This window comes from Thamnophis elegans, chromosome 3 (genome assembly GCF_009769535.1).
Source record: "Thamnophis elegans isolate rThaEle1 chromosome 3, rThaEle1.pri, whole genome shotgun sequence".
Lineage (NCBI taxonomy): Eukaryota > Metazoa > Chordata > Lepidosauria > Squamata > Colubridae > Thamnophis > Thamnophis elegans.
The window spans coordinates 37,332,686-37,360,198 of NC_045543.1; the positions used below are offsets into that span (position 1 = coordinate 37,332,686).

The 27,513-nt window shown below is 39.1% G+C and overlaps 1 protein-coding gene across 13 annotated transcripts in view; it reads left to right on the top strand.

Moving 5' to 3' along the window:
• The first annotated feature begins 8,171 nt into the window (after window positions 1–8,171).
• The window catches only part of SUPT20H (SPT20 homolog, SAGA complex component), a 37,420-nt gene continuing 18,078 nt past the window's right edge, over window positions 8,172–27,513 (top strand). For 2 of the 13 annotated variants that reach the window (XM_032213279.1, XM_032213278.1), the window contains exons 1-13: window positions 9,903–10,111; window positions 11,844–11,959; window positions 13,095–13,130; window positions 14,465–14,523; window positions 14,602–14,668; window positions 15,614–15,743; window positions 20,398–20,501; window positions 21,577–21,693; window positions 21,790–21,843; window positions 24,333–24,472; window positions 25,231–25,387; window positions 25,478–25,534; window positions 26,072–26,143. In XM_032213279.1, the coding sequence (XP_032069170.1) occupies window positions 11,954–11,959; window positions 13,095–13,130; window positions 14,465–14,523; window positions 14,602–14,668; window positions 15,614–15,743; window positions 20,398–20,501; window positions 21,577–21,693; window positions 21,790–21,843; window positions 24,333–24,472; window positions 25,231–25,387; window positions 25,478–25,534; window positions 26,072–26,143 (999 nt within the window). In that variant the 5' untranslated portion in view covers window positions 9,903–10,111; window positions 11,844–11,953. Of the gene's footprint in view, window positions 8,612–9,885; window positions 10,112–10,179; window positions 10,288–10,390; window positions 10,878–11,843; window positions 11,960–13,094; window positions 13,131–14,464; window positions 14,524–14,601; window positions 14,669–15,613; window positions 15,744–20,397; window positions 20,502–21,576; window positions 21,694–21,789; window positions 21,844–24,332; window positions 24,473–25,230; window positions 25,388–25,477; window positions 25,535–26,071; window positions 26,144–27,513 lie in introns of those variants that run through there. The other 11 variants (XM_032213273.1, XM_032213277.1, XM_032213280.1 and 8 more) reach the window with 11 other exon arrangements.

Here is a 27,513-nt window from a genome sequence, read left to right on the forward strand (position 1 = left end):
TTTTCCACTTTAGATGAGATCAAATCACCAGGGCCGTGTGATCTCAGATATGATCTCAGAACTACTGAACAAGATATTTCAGAGCTCCTAGAGAACCAGGAAAGTGCCAGAGAACTGGAAAAGAATTTATGTAATTACAATCTACAAAAAAAAGGGTGGGGGGAGTGGATTCATAAAACTATAGATGAATTAGCTTATATATCAAGTCCTAGAAAAGACAATCAAGCAATGGACTTTTGAACACCTAAGAAATGAGCAAGGAGATTAATAGAAGCCACCATGGGTTTGTTAAGAACAGTTTATGTGAGACAAACCTTGTCTTATTTGATGAAGCAACTAAATTAGTGGATCAAGGAAATGCGATGTATATAGTATACATAGACTTCAGTAAGCCATTTGACAAAGTAGATCACAGCCTACTTCTTGATAAGACAGAACAAAGTGGGATAGACAGTACTACCATCAAATGAATTCACAAATGGCTAACCAATAAATCACAACATGTAGCCCTCAATGGAACTACATCTACATGGAGGCAAGCAAACCAGCCCCGCCTCCTGGCCACTCTCCCTTTCCCCAGGCCTTGGGCCTATATGCAACATCTCTAGAAATGAAACCCTCAGTTTCCTGGTGCAAATCCCAATGAAAGGATGGGGAGAGACCAGCAAAGCATTCTGCTCCCATCACCAAGGAAAGTAAGACCTTGGAGGCTGAGCTTATTAAAAAGCAATATATTGTTCATAACAGCCAACATTTCACACCTGAGGTGGCAGAGGCAATAAATTCCATTGACTCCTCAGAAGCAATTTACAATTAAAGACCATTTGTACCCCAAAAATAATAAATAAATAGCAGAAGGAAAAGGATTGACAATACTTCTGTGCAGGCAATTTTGAAAGAGACTAAGCTAAAGCTGGATTAAGCCCTTCCTTCCTTCCCTCCCTCCCTCCCCTCCTTCCTTCCCTCCCCTCCTTCCTTCTCATTCCCATCTTTATCCTTCCTTCTTTCACTCCTTCCTTCTCCTCATTCCCATCTCTTTTCTTCCTTCCTTCCTTCCTTCCTTCCTTCCTTCCTTTTTGAGCTGTTTTTGAGCCATTTTGGGGTCACTTTTCAGGCTGTTTTTCAGCCATTTCAAGGCCATTTTCCAGGCTGCTTTCTGGGCCATTTGGGGCTGTTTTTCAGGTGAAAAATGGTCTGAAAACAGCCCAGAAAACAGCCAGGAAAATGGCCTGAAAATTGCTAACAACCTGAAAAATGCCCCCAAAATGGCAGGTTATGGCCCATTCTTAGCCCATTTTCCAGCCATTTTGGGCTGTTTTTCACTCGGAAAATGGCCTTGAAATGGCTGAAAAAACAGCCAAAAACGCCTCACAGGGGACAGGGACAGTTCACCAAAGAATGAATTTTAACAACCAGTTCGCCCAAACTGGTCGAAAACCAGCTGAATCCCCTCTTTGGTCTTGGGCCCACTGCTCTTCAATATCTTCATAAATTATCTAAATGAAGCGATAGACGACGGGCTCCTCAAATTTACAGACTTGTGGGGGATTGCTAACATTTTGGATGAGAGACTCAAGATTCAAAAGGATCTTGACAGACTTGAGCCAGGGTCCTATCAAACAAGATGCAGTTCCGTGGTGAGAAAAATAAGGTCCTGGACTTAATAGCTGATACCTGGCTTATCAGTAGTAAATGTGAGAGGGATATATAGTAGTGTGTTACTGCTGCCAAAAATGTAATGCAGTCTTAGGCTGCATCAACAGAAGGATAGTATCAAGACCAAGAGAAGTGATAATACTGCTCTATACTGGACTAGTGAAACCACACTTGGAATACACACCCAGTTCTGGTCACCACGATACAAAAAAGATTCTGAGGCTTTATTAAGAAGAACAGCAAAGATGACAGGAGGTCTGGAGACTAAACCATATGATGAATGGTTAGGGGAACTAGGTATGTCTAGACCAGAGATGGGGAACTATGGCTCCTTTATGACTTGTGGACTTCAACATCCAGAATTCCTGAGCCAGAATGATTCTAGACTAATGAAGAGAAGGATTAGGGCTGTTACATTAGCTGTCTTCGGCCACTTGAGGGTCAGTCACAGAGATGAGGGGGTTGACATTGTCCCAGTTACCTGAGTTACTTAAAAACTACCATAAATAGACCTACTACTATTACATTTGCAATACAATCCTGACCTCTAGTGGGAAATTACATTGAACTACCTCATATCAGTCACCGAAAAAGAGCTAGAATCCTAAGCCATACATACTGATTATATTATTATCAGAGGTGGTATTGAGCCGGTTCTGACCAGTTTTGGAGAATTGGTAGTGGAAATTCTGAGTAGTTTGAAGGACTGGTAAATACCACCTCTGACTGGCCCCGTCCCCATCTATTCTCTGCCTCCCAAGTCCCAGTTGACCAGGACAAAATAGGGATTTTGCAGTAACCTTACCCTGCCATGCCCACCAAGCCAGGCCCACCATGCCATGTTACTCCCACCAAGCCAGGCCCACAGAACCAGTAGTAAAAAAAAATTGAATCCCGCCACTGATTATTACTTTTTAAGATGAGCAATATTATGCAAAGCATAAAAAATAGGAACTAAGTGAAAGCAATTCAAGAGAAAAGGGAAAGGAGCCCTGCCTATGACACACTATCTACAGCACATAAATGTCTTGCTAAATGTTTTTGGAAGATATATCCTTGTGATACTGTTATAATTCAATTCACAGTCACATTGGAAACTGCCTATATTTGTCCTTAATTGTTCTGTTTTCAAAATTGTATTTTCCCTTTCTCAGAGTGTCTTATTACAAAAAGACATAATTGAGAGACTAAAAAATATTATTTCAATATTTCTTGAAAAAAATCAATATATAAAAGCAATATTGGGATATAACATTGCTGTGGGAAAGGCAAAAATCCTACATTTCTGGATCCAATTCCAGGTTGTAGGTAAAATTCCCCTCCAGTCCTGTCAATTGGTCACTGAGATTTGTCGATAGTAAAATGATGGTACAGCACTCTGACTATTTCCTGTGACATTGCTGGAAGAATGGGATGGGATGCCTGGAAAAAAACCTATAGAAATTAGCAACTAGATTCTCCACCTGACATGAACAGAGAGGATGCCCATTATAGGACTTTCCTCATAATGTAACATCCTCTGCTTTAGTGATTGAATTAAGTGTAATCTTTATTGTTATTGTACTTAAATACAACAAAATTGGTTTTAACTTCACTGGTGCAAAATTATAACCGAAAGAAAAAAAGAAAGAAAAAGAAACTAGCGTGTGCATGGAGTGATTGTGGTTGTATTTAAAAGTCTCACAGCCCAAGGATAGAAACTATCTTTAAACCTGTTTGTTTGGCTGGCTATACTTTGATGCCTTCTGCCTGATGGTAGAAGTGCAAAGAGACACTGACCAGGGTGTGAATCATCTCTGAGTATCTTCCTTATTCTGCTAAAGCATAGAGATCTGGCGATGTCATCCAGTAGTGTCAGAGGGCAACCAATGGTTTCTTGTGCCGAATTGATCCCTCTCTGTAGTGCCTTCCTGTCCGCTGCTGTTAAATCAGCATACCATACTGTAATATAATATGTGAGGACACTTTCTATGGTGGACTGATAGAAAGAGGTCATCAGCCATTGTTCTACCTGATTTTTTCGCAGGACTCTAAGGAAATGAAGTCTCTGTTGGGCCTTTCCAATCACCAGAGATGTGTTGTTTTTCCAGGTGAGATCTTGAATAATAAGCACTCCCAAGAATTTAAGAGGAAACCATCTCCACACAGCACACAAGAATCAAAAAGTAAATACTAATCTGTGTGTGTGGGGGGGGGGTCTGTTTACTTCACTGTTTAGGTTTCTGCCTTAATGTGTACTGTACAGTCAAAGAAATATTATTTCAAGACTTTATATAGGGTACAGAAAAAATAATATATACATTTGGTATATGTGATGTGGCAGAAAACAACAATAAAAAACAATGATGTTTATGAAAATATGTTGTTTGTGAATAGGCTAGGTTTTGCATGGAAAAAAAGAAATAGTTTTGGCTAAAAGCCAAACCTGACTTTCCTGACCATCAAAAGAAAACATGAATGCTAATATCAACTTTATTAAAAAGCTAACAATGGAGCCTAAAAATTCCATAATATAATCTAAATATTACTAAAACTCTTATTGTCGTAACCTTTAACTGAGTGAAACAGTGAGTCAACTTCCTGGGTTGACATTCCACGCATACTGTCGGAGCTGGATCTCAGATTACAGTAGCTGGTTTGAGATGAGTGTTTTTTATTGAGCAACATGATTTATGACACAAAGTGAGGGGAGGAAAGGAAGAGGGGCAAAGTTCAGAAGCAGATAGACAAAGCGAAAGAAATGTCTGCTAATAAATCTTGCCTAATGAAGCTGTTAATAAATCACTAGTTTCTGCATAAGAAACATTAGCTTTTATTATGTGTTTGCACGGCATCATTGGGAAACTTCACAGACAGACATTTCTCACTTTTAAATATTGGGGGTGCTGAGAGGGAACTCAAAAGACCATGGCAAAAGGCCAGCTCCCCGAACAGAGCCTAATTGCCATCGGCGTGCAGCCTGATCTCAGACATCAAACCCGAGATGGGCGAAGCAAGAGGAGATGAGTATACAACCCCTAAAACAGCTAAAGCTGAGCCCCCACCCCACTCCTATGCCAGGAAAAAGGGAAAGGCCCTAAGCGAACTGGGAAGAGTGGAGGGAATGTTGGACTAGAATCAAGCCAGGCCCCCAAAGCCCCAAATGGAGCCCCTGGGAAGTTCCATAGAGCAACAGAGGGAGGAATTTGACTCGGTCACCCTCTGTGAAGAAAGGCCATTATGCATGCCAAAAGAGAGGGGAGGAGCAGTGGATACTCTTGAGGTGATGAGAAGCACAAGGGACTGCAGCCCCTCTTCTCCACTCATTAGAAGGAAGATGAAGCCAATGCCTCTTCCACGTAGCAGGCAGGCTGCCCAGGGCAGACAACCTCTCCCCTCCCTCCGAACTAGAACTGAGGCGTATCTTCAGACATATCAAATGCAAGCATACAGAGACGAACAAGAAGAGGAAAGGGCACTGTTAGTGGATTTTTTTCAGAACAAGTCTGGACTAGCAGATTGCCCAAGTAACTGCCTACCGCAACATCCCAAACCAACTTTCTGAGTGGTTCCGAGTAGCAATAAAGGTTGATGGTGGATTATGCACTAATGCCATGAGAAAGCCACCGGACAAGAAAGAGAGAGGTCAACTCAACCTGAAAATGACCGGCCAACGGCAACCCACAGCAACACAGAGGGCCCTGAAATCAGCCCCCCTCAAAGTCTGCTGAAATGCTACAGATGCAGGGGGTGGGCCATATGGCATCCGCGTGCACAACACACCGATGCTGAGGCCAGAGCCACTACCCAGGCACAACCGGAACGGGGCCACAAATGGGCCACCCACGCATCCCAGAAGGTCCTCCAGACTGCAGAGGTCCCTCCCTACCCAGATGAAGGGGGGACTCCAGGCAACAAGGATAAGTCACCAGAATCCTATGACAGTGATGATGAGGGCAAAAACAATGCAATGGTGAGAGGACCAATTCGCCCTTTCCTTTTTCCAATACACCTCACAGCCCCAAAGACAGGAAGTCAGGTGGATTTTCAAGCCCTAATAGACTCAGGCTGCACTATCAATCTGACCACAGTCCTGAAACTCGGGATCAGAGCAAAAAGACTGGCCCACTCAATCCGGTTTGAACAGGTCGACGGATCCCTAATGGGGGGACCCTATGCCACCCACCTGACCGAACCAGTGAGACTAGAGCTAGTGGATCACTGGGAAATAATTTGATTCATAATAGCTCACCAAATGACAGATGCAGTCATACTGGGACTCTCCTGGCTAGACAAGTGGGGACAGACCATCTGGTGGCAAGGGAGTACTCACAGACTTAGGATAGAAAAGGGGCCCCAACCCCTTTTCCACCAGCAAGCAGAAATACCACACAAACAGGGAACCACTCAAAAGATCACACCAGAACATCTCAGAGCGACATCCAATGATACCCCAGAGACCAAACAGATCTCAGGGGAATATCAGGACCTCGCAGAAGTAGTCAGCAAGACCGAGTACAACATTCTGCCCCCCCCCCCCGTGAGGCAGATTGTGCCATCAAAATCATCCCTGGGGCAAAACTACCCAAACCCAAACTGTACGCCATGACGCCCTGAAAAATGCAAGAAATGCAGAAATACATAGACAAAAACCTAGCACAGGAGTTCATCGAGCCAGCCAAGCCATGTGTCACAGCGCCAGTCCTCTTCAAATAGAAAAAAGACAGAACTATGAGGCTATGTGTACTTTAAAGGAATCAATGCGGTGTGCATATACAACCTATACCAGCTCCCCCACATGCTATCTCATTTGGCCAAGGGAGAAGTCTTCACCAAACTAGACCTCAGAGAGGCATACTACCAAATATGGATCAGGGAAGGAGATGAATGGAAAACAGCATTTAACTGCCCCCTAGGGAGCTTCCAATTCAAAGTGATGCCTTTTGGACTGCAGGGAGCCCATCAGTGTTCATGCAGTTAATAAATGAGGTGCTGCACAAGCACCTCTACAAGGGAGTCCTCATCTACCTGAATGACATCCTCATCCACGCAGAGACTATGAATGACCATATACCACTGGTCCGACACATACTGGAAAAACTTCTGGCAGCCAACCTGTACATCAAACTATCAAAATGTGAATTCCATCATGCATAACTAGACTACCTGGGCTACCAAGTATCAAATGAGGGAATAGAGATGGACCCAGCCAAAGTACAAGCTATCCTAGGCTGGCAACCCCCTTGCACCTGCAGACAGCTACAAAGCTTTCTAGAGTTCGCAAACTTCATAGGCAATTCATCCCCTCATTTCCAAAGATTGCCAAACCCATGACAGACGTTTTAAAGATAGGGAGCCCAGGAACAAAACGTCACCTGGTACAACCTCTACAGTGGGACCTAACCTGCCAAGAGGCGTTTGGGATGCTAAAAGAAATGTTTGCGAAGGAACTGGTGCTGAAGCAATCTGACCCCAAGCAACCCTTTGTGATCCAAGCAGATGCCAGTGACATGGCAATGGGAGTGGTGCTACTCCAAAGAAATAACCAAGCAAACTTACAAACCTGTTCCTACACCTCCCTCAAGCTCACAGACACAGAGAGACAATGGGCCGCATGGAAAAGGAGGCTTTCGTAGTGAGATGGGCACTGCTAACCTGGAGACACCTTTGGAAGGGGGCCAGAAACCATTCAAAGTCTGGAATGACCATAAAAATCTGGAGGCTCTCAGGACCCCATGGAAACTGTCACCTAAACAAGTCCGATGGGCTCAATATTTCAACCGCTTTGACTTCGTACTAAAGCACATTCCAGGGCAGAGGAACTTTCTAGCTGATGCCCTCTCCTGCATGCCCCAGTACAAATGTGAATGGGAGTAAGTGATGGACACCATCATTCCCTCTACCCAAATAGTTGCCCAAGTGACCACTAGATGACAATGCTGTGATTGGCACGACCGACCAGCAGGTGATCTAACCGAGACTCAAAATGGAAGTGCTAGCAGACCTCATTTTGAAACAACCAACACATCTTGACAAAGAGAGATGACCATGCATGGAAGGGGACGAAACTCTACATCTCAGAATCCCTACGCACCCAAGTCTCCAAAAGAGCCATGACGCCAAACCGGCAGGCCACTTTGGATTCCTAAAGACATTATATTTAACCCATAGGCAGTTCTGGTGGCCCGCAATAAGGAAATATGTGGACAGTTACGTGAAAAGTTGTACCATCTGTGCCACAATGAAGAGGGGACTGGGAAAACCTCCCAGATTGCTGCAACCAGTAGCAGAGCCAACAAGACTGTGAGAGGTGATCGCAATTGATTTTATAGTAGAGTTGCCAAAAAGTGGGTGAAACATGGTGATTTGGACTGTAATAGACCTGTTCTCCAAACAGGCATACCCTGCAGAGGACTACCCTCAGCTCACTAGCTGACCAAACTGTTCCTGAAGAACATCTACCACCTGCATGGAGTACCTCGAACTATTATCGCAGACAGAGGGGTCCAGTTCACAGCTAAGTTCTGGAGGGAGTTCCTGCAGTCCATTGGGTCATCCCAGGGCCTTAGCTTGGCTTTTCACCTGAGCACCAATGGGGGGGGAGGTAGAGAGACTGCATGCTATGGTGGAACAGTACCTGAGGTGCTACGTGAACTATCAGCAGTCCAATTGGGCAGACCTTCTGTCTTTTGCTGAGGTTGTGTATAATAATGCTGTTCACAGCAGCACGGGACTAACACCATTCAAAGTAGTAAGCGGCATGGACATCGTTCCAATACCTGAGTATCCAAGGGATCCCCCTTCCTCAGTCAGCTTGACTGACTGGATATCAATGCTAAAAGCAACCTCCGGTGGAAGGAAGATTTTCAATCCTTTTTCACAAGGAAAATCAATGGAGAAGCAACAGAAATTCAGAAGTTGCTCCTGCTCCTACTGCTTTTTTGCCCACCCATGGTTATTCGGTTTCTCTGTTTAGGTAAGAAAACATATCTGAATTCAAGGGGATGGGTTGTTTAGTTGCATATTGGTGTTGACATTGGCTGTTAAATGTTTCATTCTAAGAGTCACTTGGGGATATCTAGTGCAAAATACAGATTACAATTGATTTTTTCAATCAACAATTGTAATTCCATTTTGTTTGTTGAAATCTTCTGAGATTGTTTGAAACCTTTTGATTTATCACCAATGTTCAGCAATTTCTCAATGATATTGTTCTCCCCAAATGGTAATTTTGAAGTCTACAGTATGCTGGGATTGAAACTGTCTAATATCACTTTGTCCTGATCACTTTGGACTGTCCTGATGTCAAACTTGTGACTATTAATTGTTGTATATGTGACATTTGTCCTATATAAAATCCAGAGGGAAATTGCTGGGAGATAATGGCATCAATCACATTGGAAGAAGAGCCTGTAAAGGATTTTAATCTGTATTTCTTGAGGCCTATGATGGTGGTATAGATGTAAAGACAAAACAAGTATCTAGATTTTTTTTACTCAAATCCTTCAAACTTTGTGAAAATGAATTAATGAATACAAACTCTTAAGACAAATCCAGGACAAATAGGTTTGTTATGTATCTTTCCACCTTTATCCTAATTTATTTCCTAGTCACGCGTGCATCTGATGAAATGAGCTGCAACTCACAAAAGCTTATGACTTTTAATAAAATTTGTTAGTCAGAGAGACTTCTGATTTCTTACCATTAACATACTTTTCCCACATTCAATGAATACTAAGGGGACAGTTAATTTATTGTACAATAAGAAAGAGTGCTGGTCAATAATTAATGTCTTTTTCTGAAGTTGCTTGTTTCTATGTTTTTTGAAAGACAAGATAGGTATGAGGTGGTGTGAATCTGAAAAGTACCTGAAGTGTTTTGTTTGAATGTATAGTCACTTTGGTCCTTCATGTTAAACCTGGAGCATTCACACACATCACTTGATAAAGCCTAGTGACATCTATAGCCTGTATCATCAGCCTCATTTTCTATAAAGTTTCAGAAAACTTCCATTCCATTATTTCCTATAATATTCCTGTCATTTGATTTAAAAATTCACATTTTTCACCCAATAAGAGAACCACCTATTCATATAGGAATAGCACTAAATTCCTTTCATCTGTGTATCTTTTGCTTTTGGATGAATATTTTACAGTCAACTTTACACGATTTCAGCTCCACGGAAACGGTGCCGGTTAACTGACAGCAATCATAATAATGTGATTTATTTTGTATGTGTTATGTATTACTATTACCAACTATGATAATTGAGAATAACGATAACACGGACTTTGAGAGCCTGCCAGGTCGACTTCGCTCGAATTAATTTGAACTCCATAAAAAACACTAAAAATAAACCTCCCTCAGTTCCTATGACGACCGTCGCGGCGTTCCATCCGGCTACGTTAATTCCCATCTAAAAGATTCCGGAAGTGCTTATAGCGGAAGTTGCAAGAGGGTGGAAAGAAGGGGGAAGGTAGGTTTTAATCTTGTCTGCTGCTGCCGATGATGTATATCTTTATGTGTGTGTTGGTGGTGGGTGGGTGGGCTTGAGGTTAGCTTCTGCTTTTTGTTTTCTAAAAACTGCTTAACTGTTCAGAAATGGAAAGCTACTTACAACTGCGGGATTGTGAAGCAGGACGATAATACTACGTAGGCGACCGTTTTGCTATTTGATGTTTATTAATTTATTTCCGCAAAAAAATATGCACTGCGATGGTCCGGTAACCACCTTTTGATTTAGTCCACGGCCATCCAGTAAATATTTTTGTTGTTTCTGCATACAGATTTCAACCCAAGATTTCCCAGTTTAACATATCAATTGCTGTATTGGGCTGACTGGTAAAATAAATTCTGTAGGGAGAAAAGCCCATCAAACTTTATCAGAAAAGGTAGACACAACAGTTATGTTAGGGTGTCAAGAAAGATAACACAGTTCTGTGTGCTTTTCTATAGGAATTGATCATGCTGCATCTAAAGAGAAATACACATAGATGGACATGTACAATAACACAGCCTAAGATTTATTATGGGAAAAGTTGTCAAGAAAAGATGAAAATAATAGTCTGGTTTACTAGACAATTGCTCAAAGTGTTTAACAAACTCAAAAATACATAAAACCAATAGTTAATATATTAATTACTCTCTTGAACCCATTTTCTTTCCAATTTTGTTTTCTGAAATCAGTTGATCAGTCAGATGTTGGAGACTACTTGAGAATCAAATACAATCAAAATTTTCAAGTATGTCATTCTGTAGAGATGCTAGTTCCATTTTCAATTTTACCAAAGATGTAACTTAGTAGCAAGGGCAACAATAAAGCTAATAGCTTAGTATAAATTGCTATCTAATGTATCTGATGAGGCAAAGACCAGATTATGGCTTCTGGATAATGCAGGAACCCTAATTTCTTCTTTCCTCTCAGGTACATCCAAATTTGCAATCTATTTGCATTTTCAGAATTCAAGTGAAGCTGTTGAGAAATAAGTTCAATACATAATTTGCATTCCTAGCCAAAGTTTTTTTTCTTTTAAGATAGCACTCTCTTGAATTAGCTGGTTAGTAAGTTTCTAAAAGCTAACCTCCATGTTTTTGAATGTTAGCCTTTAAGTGATTTATAACAACCTATAAGAATCGATAATGCTGTAGGAAGAACAAAAAGTGAATAGTTTCAAGCTTTTGTTCAGGCACTATACCAAGTCATTATAGAACAGAGATTGTGTGGATGTACTTAATGATTTTAGATGTATTCAGTGTGTACCTCTAATCCTGTGGATTTTGTCTAAATCTGAATATGTTAATATATTTTATATATCAAAATTGTAATTTTGTTCAGGTAAGCACCAATGTTTGTTCTCCAGGGCATCATTACACATTTTGTAATTTAGTCTGATAAAAATGTTTGATTGTCTCCTCATTTATTTTGCCAATGTTAAATGAATAGTTTTTGTATTACTCTGTTCCCTCATTTGGTCCTATATCTCTTCAGTTGTGAATGCAAAAGGTGATAGAATATTAAGAATGCATTCTTCTAGCAGAACACTACTGAATCTAGTCCGTGTAATATGTTTGTATTTCATTTTTAGAAAATGTATATTCCAAATAATTGAAAAATAGTATACTGGTATTCTTATTTTTTTTGTATCTTAAATCTTATTTCCTTATTTCTTATATTGTACAATACATGTTTATTTCCTTATTTCTTTCAGTTGTAGAAATATTAAACATGGATGGACCTTAACAATTCAGATCCTGTGCCTCATTTCAGAATCTCAACAATTTTTTAAAAAAGTCATTGACTTTATCAATTAACTTCAGCATGATGGTAAGATTTTGAGGGTGTGGTATTGGCTTTTTTTGTATTTTAAATAATACATGGCTAAAGAGGGAAATATAAAGTATTTTGTTACTTTTGTTCTTTCCAATTTGATTTCCTGTATGGAGCTTCAAAAACTGGTTCAGCAAATAATGACCATAACCTTGGTTTACTTATATGCACAAATATCAAATATTGGATGAGCCGAGGTGGCGCAGTGGTTAGAGTGCAGCACTGCAGGCTACTTCAGCTGACTGCAGTTCTGCAGTTCGGCTGTTCAAATCTCACTGGCTCAAGGTTGACTCAGCCTTCCATCCTTCCGAAGTGGGTAAAATTAGGACCCGGATTGTTGGGAGCAATATGCTGACTCTATAAACCACTTAGGGAGGGCTGAAAGCCCTATGAAGCAGTATATAAGTCTAACTGCTATTGCTATCAACCATATTTTTAGTTTCCCAATTATTTCAGGTTTTTTGACAGCTGCAGCACATTGCTGGCTCATACTCAAGTGGTGTTCTACTAGGACACTCTCTCACAGTTAGTACTGTTAAGTCTGGTATTTTTTTCCTGCCTAAGTCCAGGATCTTACTTAATTACATTCGCCATGTTTAATACCAGAACTGATCAAAGTCCAAAGGATGATGAAGCAAAGTGAATGTGTTTAACATATATGGGCAGGATCAGGATTTTTTTTCCTCTGACTGTTTTTTTTTTAAACAGTATGTTAAGCTATTTCAAGGATGCTTTGCAGTTTTCATGTATCTCTTGCTTCAAAAGGATAGAAACAGTGCCTCTGGCAGTTGTGCTTGGACATTTGACCAGTGGCCTCAAGTTATCTGCCTTTGGCAGTGATCCTTATATATCCTACTTCCCTGCTTTTGTTGTATTACAACCAAATGTAGATAAACTTTCACATTTAAACCAATATTGTGGTAATGGATTGCTTTCAGTCTATTCCTAACTTTTTACCCTGAAAACATGCTAAATTCCAGTAGGACTTTTCTTCCACCTTGTTATATGAAGGATTTTTTAAGCCTTAGAAGATTAAATAATATATTAGCTTTTGTTGATTAATTACAACATTTTATTTGCTCAATTAATTATAATACTTATAAGAATAAGAATATTATTTTCATTTTTGCAGCAGCAGACTTTAGAAGTTGCACTGGATCGTGCGGAGGTAAATAATAGATTATCTAAATTATATAGGCTTTTCTGATTATAGCACTAGCAGTAGAAAAGACCGTTGTTCTACTCATGATAGTTTCATTTAGAAGTATATGAAAAACATATAATTCCTAAACAATTAAACTGCTTTATTATAAACATTTGTAATAACATCTACAGGTAGACCTCAACCTATGACTCCAAAATTTATGTTGTTAAGTGAGACATTTGTTAACTGAGTTTTGCCCCATTTTATTACCTTTCTTGGCACAGTTGTTAAGTGAACATTGCAGTTAAGTTAGTAAGACAATTGTTAAGTGAATCTGGCTTCCCCATTGGTTGCAAAAGTGGATCACATGACTTGAACATAGCAATGGTCATAAGTACGAACCAGTTCCAACCATCTGAATTTTCAGCACATGATCATGGGTGTGTGTGTGTGCTACTAAGGTCGTAAGTGTGAAAAATGGTCATGTCACTTTTTTCAGTGCCGTTGTAACTTTGAACAGTTCATTAAATGAACTGTTGTAAGTCGAGGATTATCTGTATTCCTGTTTGATAATGCCCACTATACTCTAGAAAGATTCAAGAGGTGTAATTTTGTTACTGATTACTATAGCTTGAATTATTTTAGATTTCTCTGATTTTTTATGGAGTTTTTATGGATAAATAATATATTGCAAAACTCAAGAAATGAAACATTACATGGTCTATGGGAAGTGTAGTTGAATTATAGTTGAAATGAGGATAACATTAGGCAAAATTCTAAGTTTATACAGGTAGTCCTTGACTTACAGCCATTTATTGACTTTTCAAAGTTACAACAACACTGGAAACAAGTGACTTATGACTAGTTTTTACATGTACAATCATTGCAACATCCTCATGATCACATGATCAAAATTTGTTTGCTTGACAACTTGCATGTATTTATGATAGTTGCACTATCCTGGGATCATGTGATCACAATTTGTAACCTTCCCAGCAGTCTTCCAATAAGCAAAGTTAATGGGAGAGTCAGATTCGCTTCATACTGTGTTATTCATTTAATAACTGCATGATTCTCTTAATATCTTCAGTAGTTGCTTAACTAAAATAAAAAAAGTAATAAGATGAGGCACAACTTACATAACAACTGCCTCATTTAGCAACAAACATTCTGGGCTCAATTGTGCTCATAAGTCAAGAACTACCTGTATTCTGTTCCACTTTCCTCCTCCAGTTTATTTGACATATCAATAATAAGGGAATTGTATTCCGCAATTATATAAATACTTGAAATTATGTGTGCATTTGTGCAGTGCTAATATATTTTTAACGTATTAACATTCATACACTTTTTTTCAGTATATCATTGAAAGTGCTCGCCAGCGCCCTCCAAAACGAAAGTATTTGTCTAGTGGGAGGTAAGAAATATTTAGTGCATTTTTCTTACTTTAACGGATGAAAATGTTTACTCAAGAGCTTTTTTTTTCTAATTCCAGAAAATCAGTATTTCAAAAATTATATGAATTGTATCTAGAAGAATGTGACAAGGAGCCTGAAATAAAGGTAAGTGAAATCTCATTGTCAGATGTCTATTTTATGTTTTTCATAATGGACCAGGAAAGGCCAGTTTCACATAACTATTCTGTTCATAGATTGTAGTGGCATTAAAAACATTCAGGGAGATGTCAGCATGGTTGGTTTGTCTCATGAAGAATTTCTACCCTTGAGGAGGAAGAGCAACCACTTTCTGAATATAAAATATGGGAGTATCTAAATGTGGAGAAATTGTATCATACTGTTCTCAGACACCTATTACAGAGGATTAGAGCTTCCTATTATTCTACCAAAGTGCCAGTGATCATGTCATGTTCACTTGGTGATTATCAGTTTTTCTGTACAGGGAACCTTAAACAAATTTTCTCCCTTAGTGTTTCAGATTGCTCTGAGCTGCACAGGGGCTCTCAACAGTAACATATACGGGAAACAGACATGATGCTTCTTTGGCTGCTGGCTAGCATTGTAATTCTCAGGACAAATTATATTAATCACAGGAATAGCCATGTCTTATTTGATTACATTTTCTGACTAGTTGCAGCTGAAAATAACAATATCTTAAGTTTGAACAATATAGTTAACTATATTGTAAATGTAAAATTACATGAAAATAAACATGGGTGTTTTATTTTGGAAGAAACATTATTTTGGAAGAAACACTAGCAACTGTTTTCACAATAAAGCTGCCTTTACTGTGTCTTGTGAACTTGGCCAGTGAGCATAAGTTTTCCCAATCAAATAAATTGTAACCCCGATACAAGTGGTCCTTGATCAATCATTAAGTGAACTACTTGTATTGGCATGAAAGGTAGAAAATAATAAATAGCTTTTATTTGGGGCAAGGTTTGTGTTGGTCTTGTCATTGACTTGGAACATTTTAAATATAAATACATAGATTGTGCTAATCTAGTTTTATATCCCTGTTTTTCATGAATTGTTGCCCACATTTTAAAGCAGAAGCTGAGACGAAATGTGAACTTGTTGGAGAAGCTAGTCATGCAGGAGACGTTGTCATGCCTAGTAGTGAATCTTTATCCAGGAAATGAAGGATATTCCTTGATGCTGAGAGGAAAGAATGGCTCAGGTAAAACAAGCATTGTTGGCTTTTAAATCTTTCTTTGATCTAAATAGTGTTTGTTTATATACACACTGTGAACAATTATTAGGCAAGTTGTATTTTGGAGGATTAATTTTATTATTGAACAACTACAGTGCAATAAACCTCAACCTGAATATTTAGGAAAGCAAAAGTGAGGTTTTGGCTTTCTTAGGAGAATATCTATGTGTGCACAATTAGTGTGCAGGACACGGATCTTGCTTCTCCCCCCCCCCAACCTGCCACCCCTCGCTACAGGGACGTCAGGGAGGGGAAGCAGGAAGGCAGCCATTACCATTGGGGGGGAGGTGTTCTTTTTGTGCAGGAGGGAATGGGGTGCGAGGCGCATTGCTGGCCTGCCACCTCCCCCCCCACAATAGTAAAGGCAGCCTGCCTGGTTCCCTTCCCCACCGTCCCTTTAGCGAGGGGTAGCAGGTGGGGGGGGAATGTGAGGCCCATGTCCTAGCATTATCGGAGACTGACAGCTCCGGTGCGTTCCTTGCCGTTTTGTCCAGGGAAACTCCTTGTAAAAAAAACCTCATGAGTTCAACTTGCAAGGTTTTTTTTACAAGGGGCTTCCCTGGACGAAACAGCAAGGAACGCAATGGAGCTGTCAGTCTATGATAGCGCTAGGATGCGCACCTCGCATTCCCCCCCAACCTGCCACCCTCCTCTAAATTGGTAGAAGTTGCTAGAAATGAATCTTTGTGAGACTCCAAACAAATGAGAGAATGGGGGGAGGGAAATGAAGGCAGAGGAAATAGAGAGAAATTGTGGACTGGCTGCCGGCAGAGTGTACAACCATAGAGCGTATGCCCAGAGCAGCCACTGCAGGAAGACTCGGCAGCCTACTTCCACAGAAAAAGCCAAGCTGGGATGGGAGGGGCAGGCCGCGGCAGCGGAGGTGCCCTGGCTCTGCAGGGAGAGCTGGGCCAGGGCATAGCAAGGCTGGAAGGCAGGTGATCGAGGAGTGGAACAGCCGCTTGGCAAATGCCCTCTCCAGCTGGGCACAACACCGCTCACTGACCTAGCGGTATCCCGAAGGCACCAAGCAACGCAAGTGCCTCTCTCCCCCCCCCCCCCCGGTTCCTGCGGCTTGATGCCTTCGGGATACCAGTAGGTTGGTGAGCGTTGCTCTGCCTGGCCAGAGGGGGGGCATTGTCTAGGGGGCTTATTTTCAGGGGGGGCTTATATTTTTGCTCACCTGAAAAATGTGGCATGGCCTTAGTTTCAAGATATGTCGTATTTTCGGGGAAACGGTATGCAACTAAATAAAAAATGAAAATTTGTCCATCTTACTTGTTTATTTGCATCTGTTAAAGTGAGAATAATAACTCAAAATGTACAAATAAACATTTCTGATGTTTCAAAAAAAAATCAGTGACCAATGTAGACACTTTTTTTTTCAAGAACAATCATAAACCTTCCATTCATGGAGTCTGTCAGTTTCTTGATCTGTTGACAATCAACTTTTTGTGCAGCAACAACCACAACCTCCCAGACACTGTTCAGAGAGGTGTACTGTTCTCCAGGGCATCGTGGGAGGGGTCACAATTGGGTTATCACAGCCTGAGTGGTCAAGACTGGGTGTCAATCTTGAAGCCACGCCTCTTCCTCTGTAGTTTCAGTTTGTCACTCAGTCTGGTTGAGGTGACTATGATTAGAATTTGCTCCTGAGCAAATTTGCTCCTGAGCAAATTTTCTCTTTTACCTTAATTGGCTATTTTTCTAAATTTTTAAAGGAAAGCTGCTGGCATTGTAAGGGGGCCGTTCCGTTGCCACTTGTTGAGGCACCGGAGTGCCATTTCAGCTTTCCGCTCCGGGCCATTAGCCACGCAAAGCCTAGGCAATTCCTGGCACTGAGAGTGACTGGCTTTGAGCAACGGATTCCCGGGTATCTTCTCCTATCGTCGCAAGTGATTTTTAGTCAAGCGGCTTCTTTGCCTTCGTCGCAACACTCTGAAAGCTTTCAAATGGCCACGTATACTGGGTGGCCAATTTGGAGTGGCCACACAGGCTGGGGAGGCCATTTTGGAGTGGCTGTGTGGGCCCGGTAGCCATTTTGGTGACGTTGACCGTGCCAGACAGAAACTTAAAGCGGCTGCGTGTGTTAGATGGCAGTGCGAGGAAGCCGTGGGTGCCAGACAGTGCTGCAAAACAGCCACGTGGAGCTACACTGCGGTGCCTGAGAGAGCAGTAGCCACTCCGGCTAGAGGGCCCTTCCATTGCCTCCATGAGAAGGTGCTGGCATGAGTATCTCCTGCGGGAGATAAAAATGGCGGACGCCAGGTCCGAAGTCGGCATCGAGGCCCCAGAACAGGAGGCTTCCCCTGGGGTTGCTGATTCTTCACCTGGCTACTCTTAGGAACAGTGCCGGCAACATGTGCTGGAGAAGAGGGTTGCTCAAGCACAGCGACAAAGGGAGGTGCAGGCACATAGGTCTAGCCCTTCTCCCAGGTCTAGATCACCAATTAGGCTCTCCAGTCCTCCTTCACCTCCACTATCTCCTGTCGGACCTAGAAGCCATAGTCGACTGGAGGTTTCTCCTTCACCTTCTGTTTCACTCAGTGCCATCAGGGATGTGATAGGAAATCCCCTGGAGGCCACTTCTAGGGATTATCTGATGCCTAGGCTCAGCCTAGCTCCCCAGAGAGACGCAGAGGAGGAAGCTGCAGGCCCTTATGAGGATCTGGCTGATCTGGATAATGTGCCAGAGAGCCTACAGAAGATAGTGACTTCAGCCATTTCCCTGGGCATTGCTTCAGGCATGAGGTTACAGAAGCGGTCAACCCAGGTTTCCAGAAAAGCAAAGGGGGGCACCAGAGCCCAGTCTTTGGGTCAATCATCGGTCTCTTGGGAGGTCCAGAGGCCAGCCTCTCCATCCCTCACTAGCGAGATATCACTGGTGGGGGAGGAAGTTCACAAGGACCTTGAACTATCAGAGAACAAGTGGACACCTGTTCTAGATACCCCAGCCTTTCAGAGCTTTTTCCCCCCGCCTTCTTCAAGTCACTTCTCAACAACGCTCGTTCCACTACCAAATTGGGCCCTGGAACGGCTGCTCCAGCTACTGCCACAACTCAGGATGAGCCTGGCAAGATCATGTTTTCTAAGACATCTACAGAAAAGGAGGAGGGTGCCTGCTCCACCCCTTCTTCTGGAAGTTGTCAAGAACCAATGGGCTCATCCTGGGTCACCCCCGATCCCGGCAGCAATGATCGCCGGTTTTATAACACGGACAAGGAATTTTCAGATGCCCTACAGGTTCCAACAATAGATGCTCTAGTCGCGGCTCTGGCCACATTTTCGGCCCTAGTTTCAGGGGATGTTGCGGACAAGCTTAAAACAGACAATAAAACGGCCGAACTCACCCTACACAAGACTTTGCAAGCATCGGCGTGAGCTATTAAGGCTGCGGTTGCAGCATCCTTTTTTAACTGTACCACCTTATTGTGGCTACTCAGCTGCAGAACCACATTCCCCTGATGACGCCCGCCTTGTTCAGTGGTGGTTGGATTTCAGCCTTCTTTACCTTCTGTGTACTCCGGGTAGGTTGCAGTTCTGAAATATGACAGCACTGGAGGATAATGGGTTCCTGGTAGCTTCAAATCTTTAACAGTTAATGTCTTTTTGCTCAACATGTTTCTTGCGACCCTGTTCACTATTTGCAAAAAAACATTTGATGCTTCTGTGATCATGTCCCAATATCTTAGCAATTTCAAGTTTCTAAAAACTGGCAATAGGTTTGGGAGTTGATTTTGAGTCTATCTTCAACTTGAAAAGATCCAACTAGCTCATCTTTCATAATACCAGCTCATACCAGTATCCCAGCTCCACCTTGCTGGTGTCTGAGTTGAAGTGGAGCTCTGTATCAGTTGCTGATCCAGCCACGGGCCTGTCCATCTGGTCTGTCAAGAGTCACTCTCATCTAATGAGTCCATTAAAACCTTTGAAAAATCTGTCTTTAGATATTTCTTGGCACAGTCTTGCCATTTCAACTTATGTGTCTTGTTCAGTGGTGTTTGGATTTCAGCTTTCCTTACCTTGGCCATGTCTCTGAACACCTTTTACTTCTGGGCACTCCAGGTAGGTTGCAGTTCTGGAATATGACAGCACTGGAGGATAATGGGTTCCTGGTAGCTTCAAATATTTAGCAGTTAATGTGTGTCTTTCTTCTCAACATGTTTCTTGCGACCCTGTTGACTATTTTCAACGAAGTGTTTGATGGTTCTGTGATCACGTCCCAATATCTTAGCAATTTCAAGAGTGCTGCATCCCTCTGAAAGACTTTATACCATTTTTGACTTTTTAAAGTCAGTTAAATCCCTCTTTTGGCTCATTTTGCCTGAGGAAAAGAAGCTGTTTAATAATGATGCACCCCTTGTTTAGGCCACCCCCTTCCTCATTACACAAATACACCTCACCTGATATGCTTATGAGCTTTTGAGTTTATGCAGCTTGGAGTTGGAAAATATGCATAAAAATGATATATGGTTAAAATACTCACTTGCCTAATAATTGTGCACCAGTGTAATATTTTGAAATATTATTCCAGTAGGTGGAAGCCTGATTCAAACCATATCAGAGTTGCTTTTGTTGTGAGTAATAGATGCTTGCTGAGTTTTATTTTGTTTTAAAACAGATTCAGAAACCATTCGACTTCCTTATGAAGAAGGAGAAATACTTGAATATTTGGATGCTGAGGAGCTACCCCCTATTTTAGTTGACCTTCTTGAAAAATCTCAGGTTTGAAAAGAATTTGCATGATTATTTATGGATTTTAATGCATTTTTGGTGTAATATAATATCAACCTTACTTATGCATGTATGACAGTCAGTTGGGATATACACAGATACCACTATGTAGGCAGTGTGTAGAACAAGAGTGATAGCTGTTAACAGACAAAACTGAACAGAGTAAATCTAGAAAAATTGCAACCTTAACAATTGTTCCATGTGGCAAGCCAATTAACAGTTAAACAGGAGAAGAAGATTGCTATTAGTTGTAGAAAAATATAAATCCTAGTCTGGATTGACAGTAAAAAGATAAACATCCCTGACAAAATGTGTGCATATATAGATGTATGTTCCTTTGTAAAATCAAGGCTGTAATTCACCATTTATGATCCATATGACCCTAAGGCAAAATGGTTACTTAGATTTCTATAGTTGCTTTAGCCTTAAATATTATTTAAATTGCTAGTAATATTACTAGCAACATTACACTAACCTACTTATTTTCACAGACTCATTTTAGAGTTCACATCAAAACACAGCTAAGGCAAACATAATTAACATAATATTTTATTTGACAAGCTATGATTTCTGATTCAGTGAGAAACCATGATTTGAATAATGCTTTAATGCCTCAGTGAGTATGATTATGATTATATAAGTTTAAGGATAAAACAAGGCAAAATAAAACTAGATCGGCAGTATACTAAGACTTAGTTTCTTATGTCCCCCCCTCCACTTAGTTCCTTTTTCTAGGGCATTTCTAAATTAAAAATTAGAAAGGAATTTATTTTGAACTATTGTTTGTCATATGCGTCAAAGTTCATGTCATAATTTGACCAGAATTGTTCCTTAGTATATGATTTAGAACTTTGAGTTTGTCTAAAAAATTTGAAAGCAAGTATCATTTTTTATATGACCTGGTACCATCCTAATTCTTCTGATATATTGATAGAAGATGCATTTAACAATTGTTCCTAAGATGTAATTATCATTTTGATTCTACTTAAGTATAATCAAACTGTTAAAAATCTGTGTTAAAAACATTAATAATGACTGTGTAATTCTATGTTTATTTTCTAAACAGATTAATATTTTCCATTGTGGGAGTGTCATAACAGAAATACGTGACTATAGACAGTCTGGTAATCTGAAATCTCCAACGTATCAAAGCAAACACATTCTTTTGCGCCCAACAATGCAGGTAAACTCCTCATGCTTTCAAGAACTGCAATTGCTAAAGCTTCAGTTAACTTTCATTTATATTTCATAACAAATGGTTACCCTCCTTTTTCCCTAGACCTTGATTTGTGATGTGCATTCTATTACAAGTGACAACCACAAGTGGACACAGGTAGAAACAAAGTTATATAAGCCTTGTGATATTATAAGTTGGTAGTCCAGAAATTTCTGAACTAAGATACATTTTTGGTGTAAGCTGTATTTCTGGTGTAAGATTGGTATTAGCTTATTCAATGAACCACCGAACAAATAATTTTCAAATAGCAAGCCTGTATTTGGAATATGATGGAATGTTCTTCCATAATGAAAACTAACATATCAGAAAAAAATACCACTTTTCCAAATATCTATGTTGAAAAAATATTTTATTCAAAGGAAATTCATTCAAGTAAAGAATACAGGTAGTCCTCCGCAAAGCGTGCTTTGCGGCCCATAAAGCACTTCTGGTTGCACACACGGCTGTAGCATCTCATGGGTATATCACCATGATTTGCAATGTTTTTACCAGTTTCTAGTGTTACTTGCCAGTTTCCAACAAAAATATGCCCATTCACAAGAATGGATTCAGATTTATGACCATGTGATTTGTTTAATGACTGTTGTAAAAATGGTCATAAAATCATGTGGATGCCTTGACTTACGACCACAACTTACCACCCAAATTCCAATCCCAATTGTGGCCATAAGTTGTTGATACAACTTAGGTGCAAGTTTAGCATCTTATTCAGAAACCAGAAATAAAAAGTGTGGACTTGGTTCCTAGTTGCAATTGTTTCTTATGGCAGAACATTTGAGTTACAGAATTAGAAGTTGTGGCTGCTTATCTGAAATTCTATAGGATTTCCTGTTTGGACTAGATGACCGCCAAGATCCCTTCCAGCTCTATTCTGATTGATTGATTGAAGGATTGGAAGAGAACTCAGAAGTCATCTAGTCCATCCCCTGCCCCACGCAGAAATTTTTGTACCATTCTAAATATAGTTGTCCAATGTTTGCTTACAAACCTCCACTGATGAAGCATCAGTTTCAGAAGGAAAGCTGTCCACTGCTAAATTCCTTCTTATTTAGAGAATTTATTTCTCTAAATTTTCCACCTTGTTAGTTCTTATCTTTATTTTGAGAATAATTGTTAAATAATGTGAAACAAAATCTCCCAAACTCAAAAAACCTGTAGCAGCCATTCCACATTCAGGACATACTGTAACTGTAGTATGCCTATTTTGATTATTTTGTAGATGATAGATAGATAGATGATAGATAGATAGATAGATAGATAGATAGATAGATAGATAGATAGATAGATAGATGATTAGTCTTACAACCATAAAAAAACAAAAATAGAGTACAGAATCTAATTCCAGGGCAAAATAGATTTTAAAATTACAGCAATAAAATACATGTGTAGTAAACACAAAGAATCAACATTCAGATAAGTGTGTCATTTTTACAGCATGCTCCAATATGTTCACAATGGGTTCTTAACTGCTTTAACTATACATTTAGCAGTTCTGCTCCTAATCTGTAGATTAGAATCCTGGAGGAAATAGGACAATCTGATTCAAATCCCAGTGGGCTGTTCCTTCAAGTAAGGATATTAAGTATCTAAGCCTAAAAGGGTACATGGTTGACATTCAAATAAAATATGAGCAATATTCTTGATGGCTGGGGCACCATATGTACGCATCCTCTCATGATATGGCAGATGCTAGAAACATCCATATTTGATTTGCTAATTATAACATTGGGCAAAATTGAGACATTTTCTCATGTGAATTGAAAATATGCCTATTTCTCTGTCCTTCTACTTGCATCTTTCACATGCCATCTTTTATTATCTTCTGGGAGATCTTTTGATCTTTCAGAATAACATACGGGAGACAACAGCAAAATGGGCTGCAAGGAGAAAGAAGTAGGAAAGCAATCAATAAGTATACTCCTATAGAGTCCCACTTGTTATCTGAACTGATATGATGGATGGCAAACAATGGTTGTGTATGTGCTGCCATTCTTATATGTGGCACACATTGTGTTAAGCAATATTTTATTTAATAATTCTTAGTTGAACAACCCATCAAATTAGTGTTTTAAATGAATACATAATCATTACTTATATGACCAATTTCTAGTTTGTTTTCCTTTTCTCTGGTTAAGACATGATAGTAAATAGTTAATAAACAAATAGTTAATATTTGACAGCAACTGTAGCTCTTAAATTCTAGAAATTGAGCAATTTCTGACTTGCTGTACTTTTTTGTGTGTAACTAGAATATGGGTATTATTAAATATGTTACTAAAATAATGTTAAATATAAATTTATCTACTTCTAAAATGGCAGTACTACTCAGTCTTGAAAATTATTGGAACTAAAAAGTCAAACCCAATAGATTCAAAAGGAAAACTTGTCTATTAATATTTACACATACAGTATGTTTAAGAATCAACTTAATCTAGCACATTGATAAGAATGAAACTAATTATTGTCTACATAAATATTGAAAATGAAATATATTGACATCAGTGGACTAACTTGTAAAAATGTGCATATAAATTTAGCATTAAAGAATTATTGCTCTTTTAGAATCTTCTGCATTTGTGTTTTAGGAAGACAAACTTCTATTAGAAAGTCAACTGATACTGGCAACAGCAGAACCTCTGTGTCTAGATCCATCAATTGCTGTTACGTGCACAGCAAACCAGCTTTTGTATAATAAGCAAAAAATGAATACTCAGCCAATGAAACGGTACTGGAAAATATTCATCTTTAGAGAATCTTTGCAAAAATTTGCTTTCTGTTATACTGGGGGAAAGGTTGATTACATTCAAGTTAGATAACTTTTAAAAACCTATACAATAACCTAGAATACTGAATGCAAATATATTTTAGGGAAAAAACCTTTGGATTTGCAATACAATTGTAAATGTATATTAATTAATAAAAGTTTTTTCCCTTTGGTTTAGTCGTATCCAATTCTCTGGATTAGGCCTGCAGTTTTCTTGCAAAGGTTTTTCAATAGTCACTTGCCATTGCCCCTCTCTCTAAGCTGAGAGAAAGTGACTGGCCAAAAGAAAGTGATAGCTCATCCAGCTAACTTTGTGTCAAACTCATGATGACACATTGTTATCACATGGCATATTGCAACTTCTGCCCCTTCACTAAATGTGGGTGTGGCCAGAGCATGATGTGGGCCGTGAGTTTGACACCCCTTGTCTAAGTCTCCTGGTTTCTAGCCTGGTGTCTTAACCACTACAGAAAAGGAATTGTAAATATAATATATTTACAAATTTAATATATATATATTTACAAAATTAAATGCAAATATTTTACAAATTGAAGATATAAGCTTACAATTGACTTAATTTCCTTGATTTAAAAGGAATTGCACAGCAGCTTTGCAACTACATTATTAAATCATGATTTGCATATAATGCTTATAAATGCTTGTACAAATGTGTTCAAAAATATAAATTTTCTTTACATGATCCTTGCAATATCTTACAGATGTTTCAAGAAATATTCCAGGCCATCTCTGAATTACCAGCAGGAGGTGTCTCAAAGTACCATTCCACCACAGTTCAAGCTATTTGATTATTTACAAAAAAGAAAGGAGAGAAGAGGAAGCCAACAGTATGATCTCAAAATTTCCAAAGCTGGAAATGTATGCTTATTTTAAGAAGCTTTTAAAATAATACAGTTGTGAAATGTATCGATCCTGATGACCATTTATATATGTTTGCCCTTCTTTTAGTGTGTTGATATGTGGAAACAGAACCCCTGCTATTTGACTGCACCATCTGAAATAGATGTAAGTTTACAGATTTACCAAGCTTTCCTTCTATCACCCAAGCTGGTGAAGGTGTTTCGGTGAAATCCTAAACCTGTTTGCTATTTTGTGACAATTTAATTTATTCTAATTAACCCATTGCCTAATTATGTAATTATTTAAAATGTTGAATATTTTTTTTTTTTTTTAGAAATGAAGGATTCTTTTGCTGATGTCAGTAAATTTGTTGTGAGAGTTTTTCTGGGAATGTTTTATCCTCCCTATTTCTAAAGATGAATGTCATTACAAGTAATTTTTAAAAATCCTCATTAGAGTTATACGTAATCAACTGGTTAATCCAGCATAGATAGTCTTTTGGGCTGAAAGGCTCAGCTAGAATAGGACTACATGTCCGTCTGGCTCCAGAGGAGATTGAACTATGTTGATTAGATTTCTTAAAATTACCAAAATGATAACTATTTTTTTTAAAAAAAAACTATATTATTTATAAAATGTATGCCTTATTCAAGTGTTGCTTTTATTCACTTGCACTTTAATTTGGTTTTCTTATTTCTCAAGGTGGAAAAATATGCTAAAGTGGAAAAATCTATGAAACCCGATGATTCACAACCAAGTGTCTGGCCAATTCATGTGGGTAGTAGTAAATTTTTAATTTCCAAGAACTATTTTTTTTTTTTTTAGCAAAAATTGGAAATGCAATGTAATGAATAATTTGTTCATGATTGCATTGAGGTGACTAAAGAAAAATTCTGCAGATCATTTTCAATTATTCGGTAAAACAGAACACTTGTGAATTCTTCAAGTGGGCAACTTCTTAGCAATAGAATGTAATTGTGTATAAGCTGCTGTTGAGTGTGTGAATAAACCAGTTTATTGTATTCAGAATTCTATTGCGTCTCAACTATAGGTATCATACAGACAAAGATCAGTTGTCCAACAGCGATAATTCCAATCTTTTGTAATTAATAAAATAAAATTTTATTTTATTAATTACAAAAAAATTATTTTATTTTATTTTCCATCTGCTCTGTCAAGAGTCACTCTCATCTCATTAGTCCATAAAACCTTTGAAAAATCTGTCTTCAGATATTTCTTGGCCCAATCTTGCCATTTCAACTTATGTGTCGTGTTCAGTGGTGGTCGGACAGCATACTGAGCGTGATTGGAAATAGTAAGAGTGGACTATGGAAAGGGGAGATAGGTGGACTGGAACTCTACCTCAGACCTCAAAGTACAGAAGAAGAAAAAAGAGAAAATTTGATGGAAGTAAGGAGAAAAATCTTGACTGAAACATCAGTGATAAGATAAAAGATAAGTTGATGAAAGGACAGATGGAGGGTTTCGAGTGCTCATAAGATATACAATGAGCAACAAGTTGCGAAAAGAAGTCCATAAAAGACCCACTAAGAAAACAACCAGAATATTCATTCCACAAATGACACGAGATATAAAACTGCACTAATACTGGAAAGATGCAGGTTGATGTAGTGAAAGTTTATAATAAAAATTAAGTCAAACTTAGTTAAATTTAGAGTATTGTATATAGTCATATAAATGAGTAATATTAATAATAATACATATATTGGTACTAGATTAAGGCTATGAAATTTTATACAAACTGCAAATGAGGACTACGAGAGGAGACTTAAAAGTATTTGTTATTAAATATAATCAATTTTTATTTAGAATATGTTAGAAAGATGAAATGTTATTGAATGGAATGCTATTATATAGTTTTACCTTTAGGATATTTCATACAAAAGGATGTAAAAGTAATTTATAGTCAAATGAATGTTTAATAATTATAATAATTTATTATATAATATACTGGATTGATGATATGAGAACTTGTTTGAAATGAGTTGATAATTTGTGATCTTACATACATTTGAAAGTGAGGACTATGGAAGTGATGCACAAAAACTTTACAAACAAACGACACGCTGTACGTGATTGAAGAAGGTTCTATGTGTTATTTGTTGTCTGTTTTTGTCTGACCA